At 41.8% G+C, this 8,972-nt stretch overlaps 1 protein-coding gene across 2 annotated transcripts in view; it reads left to right on the top strand.

Moving 5' to 3' along the window:
- The first annotated feature begins 2,171 nt into the window (after positions 1-2,171).
- Positions 2,172-8,972, top strand: part of LOC111951822 (arginyl-tRNA--protein transferase 1) — a 181,009-nt gene continuing 174,208 nt past the window's right edge. The window contains exon 1 of one of the 2 annotated variants that reach the window (XM_023970061.2): positions 2,172-2,330. In XM_023970061.2, coding sequence (XP_023825829.1) covers positions 2,231-2,330 — 100 coding nt within the window. In that variant the 5' untranslated portion in view covers positions 2,172-2,230. The remainder of the gene's footprint in view (positions 2,331-8,972) is intronic. The other variant, XM_023970060.2, reaches the window with a different exon arrangement.

Below are 8,972 nucleotides of genomic sequence, written 5' to 3'. Positions count from 1 at the left end.
CTTCAAATAGCCACCCTTTGCCTTGATGACAGCTTTGCACACTCTTGGCATTCTCTCAACCAGCTTCATGGGGTAGTCACCTGGAATGCATTTCATTTAACATGTGTGCCTTGTTAAAAGTACATTTGTGGAATTTCTTTCCTTCTTAATGCGTTTGAGCCAATCAGTTGTGTTGTGACAAGGTAGGGGGGATACAGAAGCTAGCCCTATTTGGTAAAAGACCAAGTCCATATTATGGCAAGAACAGCTCAAATAAGCAAAGAGAAAAAACAGTCCATCATTACTTTAAGACATGATGGTCAGTCAATACGGAAAATGTCAAGAACTTTGAATGTTTTTTCAAGTGCAGTTGCAAAAACCATCAAGTGTTATGATGAAACTGGCTCTCATGAGGACCACCACAGGAATGGAGGACCCAGAGTTATCTCTGCTGCAGAGGATAAGTTAATTAGAGTTACCAGCCTCAGAAATTGCTTCACAAAGTTCAAGTAACAGAGACATCTCAACATTAACTGTTCAGAGGAGACTGTGTGAATCAGTCCTTCATGGTCGAATTGCTGCAAAGAAACCACTACTAAAGGACACCAATAATAATAAGAGATTTGCTTGGGCCAAGAAACATGAGCAATGGACATTAGACCGGTGGAAATGTGTCCTTTGGTCTGGAGTCCAAATAGGAGATTTTTGGTTCCAACCGCCATGTCTTTGTGAGACACGGTGTGGGTGAACTGATGATCGCCACATGTGTATTACCCACCATAAAGCATGGAGTAGGAGGTGTTATGGTCTGGGTGCTTTGCTGGTGACACTGTCTGTGATTTATTTAGAATTCAAGGCACACTTAACCAGCATGGCTACCACAGCATTCTACAGTGATACGCCATCCCATCTGGTTTGGGCTTAGTGGGACTATCATTGTTTTTTCAACAGGACAATGACCCAACACACCTCCAGGCTGTGTAAGAGCTATTTTACCAAGAAGGAGATGGATGGAGTGCTGTATCAGATGACCTGGCCTCAACCAAATTGAGATGGTTTGGGATGAGTCGGACCGCAGAGTTAAGGAAAAGCAGCCAACAATTGCTCAGCATATGTGGGAACTCCTTCAAGACTGTTGGAAAAGCATTCCAGGTGAAGCTGGTTGAGAGAATGCCAAGAGTGTGCAAAGCTGTTATCAAGGCAAAGGGTGGCTATTTGAAGAATCTCAAATATAAAAGATATTTTGATTTGTTTAACACTTTTTTTGGTTACTACATGATTCCATATGTGTTATTTCATAATTTTGATGTCGTCACTATTATTCTACAATGTAGAAAATAGTCAAAATAAAGAAAAACTCTTGAATGAGTCTGTGTTCTAAAACTTTTGACTGGTGGTGTATGTTGTGGTGGCAGCTACAGAAATGTACTTGGGTGTACTAGATTTTAGTGCAGAAGTGTTACAAGGTGTGTTGAACGATAGTGTCCCGTCTTCCCAGGCTGCAGGTCTGGTGTAGGAGCAGATAGGACCAGGTAGTGGAATAGTGGTGAGGTTTTAATAGGTGTAGGGTCAGTTGATAGGGCAATTTTTCTTCCCTTTTCCCCATCTTTTTCTCTTCCCTTTTGGTGTCACAAAGTGTAATGAATTTACACTCCAGAACAGTAGGCATAAACAAAGGGCTAGATGAGAGAAATAGATGTATAGGGACAGAATGTGGGGTTGTATGCACCTTTCAGTTGGTTGCGATCCGCCAATACAAATGTATAGAACAAGTAGTAGTGATGGCCTTATATAGTATTTTTGTGGATCCGGCTACCTTGGCTCTGTTCACGTAAAAGAGCCGGCCCATTTGGCTCCCAAACGGCTCTTTGTTGAAAATACTCAAAGATCGACCTATAACCATAAACAATTATGATCTTCAATGTAAAGCCCAAAATGAATGTAAACGTGAAATCGATATTATAATAAATTTGTACCTAGCCAAATTATTAGATGGCCTGCAAATTGTGTTTTTTTACCAAAAAAAGTGGACCAGATTGACGCGCTCTAACCACTATGTATTGTTCACCCTCTTTATATACTTATTTAGCGACTTATCTGCATAAAAACATATTTGAGCTCAAAAAGACGCAGTATGCAAATCAGGGAGCCAGCTCTTTCACGATTCGGTTCCCAACGTTCACCAAAAAGATCCATTCATAAAGAGCCGTTCGTTCGCGAATAATCCATCACTAGGAAGAAGAAAATTAATATGGCAGCAGGTAGCTCCTGCACAATAGTGGAATATTTCGGGGGAGATGACGGCTACCGCTGTGGTTATTGTAAAAATGAGAAGGGGAACTTCTCTCATGGTAAGATTTGATTTGTAAATTCGCTGGGTCAACTTTATTGTGCTGTCCTTCGCTTCGTAAAGGCCTTGTCGTTGACGCTGGCTAACGTTAGCCAGCCATTTTCCAACAGCAGACAGTTTTCTAGTTAGCAAGCCGTCAAATAATTGTTGCTAGCCATACATAGCTAACGTTACCGAGGTTAAATATTTTTACATGTTATTTGATATCATATTTAATAAACAAGTTGTTAGCGTTAGTTAGGTAGTCAAGCACACCAAGCTAACCTTGTTAGCTAGCATTAGCTTGCTAGCTAACGGTAACACTGTGATGACTTGGCTGCTTTGACAGCTGACCACAATTCAACATTATAGCCTATTCGTTAGTTAGGCCTAACTAACGATGTGAAGTCAATGTCTGTATCCAAAAATGAGAGAAAAAAATACATGAGTGGGACTGCGCCAGTCCTTAAACGTTATAAACACCACTGCAGCTAACTAGCTAGCTTGAACAACTTTTCATACAGGTTGCTAACTTGTTAGGCCTAGGTTAGGGAGCCTGTGTTTTTAGTTAATTCTCTATAATCTGAATTTGCCGAACAAGATTGAGGATTTGCTGCTCCTGCCCTTCATGTTCATGTGTACAGTACATCATGCAGTTGCTCCATCACATGGCCTGTCAACGCTGCCAGGAAGGAGAGGCGTAGCTAGGTGCCAAATCAGTGGGTGAGCTCTGAGCTGGAAGTGTTTTTAAATCAGGGAGGGTTCAACGGAGTTTTTTCTTTTCTTCCACAGACAGGAATGTTGTGTTGACACCACAAGGGGGGGTCTAATATAAGTGTATCTGTTTGTGTCATTTAAATCAGCCGTTTTGCACTTGAGCAAGGCAGCTAACACCCAACAATAACGGCGCCCTGTATGCAGATGAGTTCGATGTCAATTAAGGCAGCCCCCCCCTCACACACACACATATTTCAGTTAAATGCATTCAGTTGTGCAATTTACTAGTTATCCCCCTTTCCATTAGTGCGGTGGTGGCACACAACACCTTGGGTTACACAAGGATTCTGAGTTAAAGAGATTTTAGAGGTTTCTCTAAGTATAGCAGGCCGGATCACTAGACAGCGAGCACAAACTGAGATTGTAATAGCAAATTATGTGATTTAACCCCCAAAACGTGGTATCCATTATACTGGGACTAACAGGTTAGGTACTGTTTGGTACAGCACAGAAGATTTTTGACCAACCGTGTCCAGTTGGAGGGGGTGTGTTGAATTTACAAAATGCTCCGTTATATAAAAAAAAAAAAAATGTTTGATGTAATCCAACAATGTGTATGCTGCCATGTACTTGTTAAAGCTGCAATAAGTAACTTTTTGGACGCCCCAACCAAATTCACATAGAAATGTTAGTTATAGATTTCTCATTGGAAGCAAGTCTAAGTGGTAGATTAGTTCTATGTGTGCTATTTCGATGCATCCTGTTCTTAAGTTTCGTTTTTGCGTTTTGGTTTTGTACACCAGTGGAAAATACAATATTTTTGGTTATGGAAAATGTATTTCAGAGCTGTTAAATGGTGCAGTGATTCGCTACACAAGTGGTTCCCAAACTTTTTATAGTCCCGTACTCCTTCAAACATTCAACCTCCAGCTGCGTACCCCCTCTAGCACCAGGGTCAGTGCACTCTCAAATGTTGTTTTTTTGCCATCATTTTAAGCCTGCTACACACACCCACTATACGATACATTTATTAAACATAAGAATGAGTGTGAGTTTGTCACAACTGGGAAGTCACAAAGAGCTCTTACAGAACCAGGGCATAATAATAATAAATAATTTAGCTCTTTATTTAACCATCTTACATATAAAACCTTATTTGTTCATAACTGACCACCAGGTTTAACGAGGAGGGTGTGCTTGAAAGGATGCACATAACTCTGCAATGTTGTATTGGAGAGAGTCTGTCTTAAATCATTTTACACACAGTCTATGCCTGTATTTAATTTATGCTAGTGAGGGCAGAGAATCCACTCTCAAATAGGTACGTGGTTGCAAAGGGCATCAGTGTCATAACAGCTCGATTTGCCAAGGCAGGATACTCTGAGCGCAGCCCAATCCAGAAATCTGGCAGTGGCTTCTGATTAAATTCAATTTTCACAGAACTGCTTTTTGCAAATTCGACGAGGCTCTCTTGTTCAGATATCGTTAAGTGGACTGGAGGCAGGGCATGAAAGGGATAACGAATCCAGTTGTTTGTGTCGTCCGTTTCAGGAAAGTACCTGCATAATTGCGAACCCAGCTCACTCAGGTGCTTCACTATATCACATTTGACATTGTCCGTAAGTTTGAGTTAATTTGCACACAAAATTATACAATGAAGGAAAGACCTGTCTGTTGTCCTTGTTAATGCAGACAGAGAAAAGCTCCATCTTAATCATAGCCTCAATTTTGTCCCGCACATTGAATATAGTTGCGGAGAATCCCTGTAATCCTAAATTCAGATCATTCAGGCGAAGAAAAAAACATCACCCAGAAAGGCCAGTCGTGTGAGAAACTCGTCATCATGCAAGCGGCAGACAAGTGAAAATTATGGTCAGTAAAGAGAACTTTAAGCTCGTCTCTCAATTTAAAAAAAACGTCAATACTTTGCCCCTTGATAACCAGCACACTTCTGTATGTTGTAAAAGCGTTACATGGTCACTGCCCATATCATTGCATAATGCAGAAAATATGAGAGATCAGGGGCCTTGCTGTAGCAAAGTTAACCATTTTCACCGTTTTCACTTTCAAGCTGTCAGACATTCCCTTGGTAGCAAGAACCTCTCGGTGGATGCTGCAGTGTACCCAAGTAGCCCCCACCCATCTTTTTTTAAGGGTTGATCGCTCTGGCCAATAGGGTTGTTCCGAAAGCTCTGACCTCACAACGACAGTCAAGCACCCAAGCTAACTAGCTAACATTGGCTAGCTACTCATTATGTGTCTGGAAGAACACCCTGCTCTGACCATTTTACTCGCCCTAGCAGAGTTGGTTAGGCAGTTTTCATGTTGTCCAGAGCGTTGGTGACTGTAAATGTGCTTCTGGCAACAATTGAATTACACTTTGTTGCCAACATTTACTGACACCGGACATATTCAACGGGGGTTGAGCATTCAAAAATTGTTATTCTGCGCTCTGGCACACTAAGATGAGAATCTTTTGTTAAGAAATGTAGCTAGGTAAATAATGAATCCCAATGAATGACGTTACAGTAATTTGAAATAAAAATACTTTGTCTAATTTAGGAGTCTTTTGTTGAGACAACTAGCTAGCTAAACAATGGACCATAATCACAACTCATGACGTTACTACCCTGCATGAATCTGTAGGTAGCTAACCAACCAGGTTCTATGGCTATAACTAAGTCAAGCAAATGTGTCTGAGATATGAAGAATAAGATCATACACAGACTCTCAGTTACGCAACAAATGTTATTTTTGTTCGATAAATATTACTTTTATCACAAAAAAACGCCATTTGTGTTGCGCATTATGTTCAGAAAGCCATGTTCCGTTCGACAAATTCCAAAAAGTATCCGTAATGGTCGTAGAAACATGTCAAATGTTTTTTATAATCAATCCTCAGGTTGTTTTTAACAAACATAATCGATAATATTTCAACCGGACCATAACCTATTCATTAAGAGACAAATACAAAAAGGCACTCGCACATCTGAGCAATCTTATTTGCAGGTGCATGGCATCAATTGAACAAGATGAAGGAAAAGGAAACCGCACACTGCTCTTGATAGTATCACCGATATTTAATAAGCTTACGTATCGGCCACACGGCCTTCGTCAGAGCTTTTGGGATTTTTTGAAAGTTGCACCCTTATGTAGACCTGGCTCCACCCACATCCGTTCTACACATCGAAGGGGGTTGGAGGCAAAGGAAAATAAATAAGTGCTACCAAATATAACAATGTGCATTTCATAAATATTACAAAAGTGTATAAATAAGGCGTATTGAACACTTCTGTATAATCTCAATGAGGACATAGCAAGTTCAAGTTATACACTTTTGTAATATTTATGAAATGCACATTGTTATATTTGGTAGCACTTATTTATTTTGCTTCAACAAGGTACTGAGTAAAGGGTCTCAATACTTATGTAAATGTGATTTTAAAGTTTTATTTTTATTTTGGAAAAAATCTAAACTGTTTTTTGCTTTGTCATTATGGGATATGGTGTATAGATTGAGCGGGGGGAAAAACAACATTTTAATCCAAGTCTGTCACGTAATAAAATAATAAAATTTGGAAAAAGTCAAGGGGTTTGAATACTTTTTTGCGCTGTGTGTGTGTGTACAGTGCCAGTCAAAGGTTTGGACACACCTACACCATTTTCAGGGTTTTTCTTTCTTTTTTTACATTGGTTGTCTTCACTATTATTCTACAAACTAAGAAATAACACATGGAATCATTTGTAGTAACCCAAAAAGTGTTAAACAAATCAATATATATATTTGAGATTCTTCAAAGTACCCACCCTTTGCCTTGATGACAGCTTTGTACACTCTTGGCATTCTCTCAACACAGCATTTCTCATGAAGCTGCGTAATCTGTAGGCCAGTTATGTAACCTCAGCCTGGGCCAGACCAGAGTGTGGGGAGGAAAGACATCTGCAGCCTGGGATAATTCCACAGGGAGGTCAGTGTGGAGGAGATGGGACATGCCTCAGGAACTGGGGTTACATGCCAAGCACTAACGCCACCATAACACTAGTTGCTTCACTCACTGAAAGGACATGACTACAGTAGTAGCCTACCTGCTCCAAATGGTAGCTGGTCCTAGACTACTATATTGTCGCTTTCTTTTCTTTTCTTTTTTAAAATTTTCTCCCCTTTTCTCCCCAATTTTTCGTGGTATCCAATCGCTAGTAATTACTATCTTGTCTCATCGCTACAACTCCCGTACGGGCTCGGGAGAGACGAAGGTCGAAAGCCACGCGTCCTCCGAAGCACAACCCAACCAAGCCGCACTGCTTCCTCCAACCCGGAAGCCAGCCGCACCAATGTGTCGGAGGAAACACCGTGCACCTGGCCCCCTTGGTTAGCGCGCACTGCGCCCGGCCCGCCACAGGAGTCGCTGGAGCGCGATGAGACAAGGATATCCCTACCGGCCAAACCCTCCCTAACCCGGACGACGCTAGCCCAATTGGGCGTCGCCCCACGGACCTCCCGGTCGCGGCCGGCTGCGACAGAGCCTGGGCGCGAACCCAGAGACTCTGGTGGCGCAGCTAGCACTGCGATGCAGTGCCCTAGACCACTGCGCCACCCAGGAGGCTATATCGTCGCTTTCTGATGAAATCCTCTAACTCCAATTTTCATTTGGAAGCAGTAACTCCCATCCATGTACTCTGAACATTTCAAGACTAGGCAAAGGTATTTAAAAAAGCTTCTGAACTTTCATAATTGTTTATTCATTAATGTGGAAAAATATTATGTTTTGTGACCATATGCACCAGTGGTCTCAAACTGTTGCTGCACATAGAATGGTTTTAACCAGCCTTGTTCTTCTTGATAGGCCTAAACAAACAAGTCTATTTCAATCAGCCGTGATTGATATCTGACTGCGACACAATACACAGCCTATGTGCAAAAACACTCACGTCCTCTGCCTCTGAACATCTCTCTCATAGAAAGCCTTTTGTTACTGTCACACCTGAATAGTGTTGGTGATCATGTGTGCCTGTTGGGTAGGTGATGCTTTCCATGACGACAGTAGCGCTATGACTACTCAGGATAATCTAGCCTAGTCCTTCCAGCTATCAGTTGCAGTGTTTCCCTTAGGATCTTTTTCAGCAGCGTTTTAATAGTTTATGAAAACTAATATGATGAGGTCACTTCTGTTAAGAAAATATTTACTAAATGAAGTACATTTAAAAAAAGATAAAAAATGAACACAATAATATGTCCAGCTACTGAGTCAATGTGCGGGGGTACAGGTTAGTTGAGGTAATTTATACATGTTGGTAGGGTTAAAATGACTATGCGTAGAGGCAGTGTAAAAACAAATGGAGGGGTGGGGGGGGGTCAATGCAAATATTCCAGGTGGTCATTTTATTAATTGTTCAGTAGTCTTATGGCTTGGGGGTAGAAGCTGTTAAGAAGCCCTTTGGACCTAGACTTAGCTCTCTGGTACAGCTACAACCACTAGGGTGGCTGGACTTTTACAATTTTTAGGGCCTTCGTCTGACACCGCCTGGTGTAGAGGTCCTGGATGGCAGGAAGCTTTGTGATGTACTGGGCCGTACGCACTACCCTCTATACTTTACTGTCGGATGCCGAGCAGCTGACATACCGGGCGGTGATGCAACCAACAGTATGCTCTTGACGGTACAACTAACTTTTTGAGGATTTGGGACCCATGCCAAGTCTTTTCAGTCTTCTTAGGGGGAAGGGTGGTGTCGTGCCCTCTTCACGACTGTCTTGGTGTGTTTCGACCAAGATCCTTCTCCCCAGATTTGCTCAGGCGGCCAGCTCTAGGAAGAGTCTTGGTGGTTTCTAACTTCTTCCATTTAAGAATCATGGAGGCCACTGTGTTCTGGTACCCTTCCCCAGATCTGAGCTCTACGGGCAAGTCCTTTGACCTCGTGGCTTGGTTTTTGCTCTGACATGCATTTCAAC

This window comes from Salvelinus sp. IW2-2015, linkage group LG25 (assembly GCF_002910315.2).
Source record: "Salvelinus sp. IW2-2015 linkage group LG25, ASM291031v2, whole genome shotgun sequence".
NCBI lineage: Eukaryota > Metazoa > Chordata > Actinopteri > Salmoniformes > Salmonidae > Salvelinus > Salvelinus sp. IW2-2015.
This window is presented reverse-complemented; position numbering and strand designations above follow the sequence as displayed.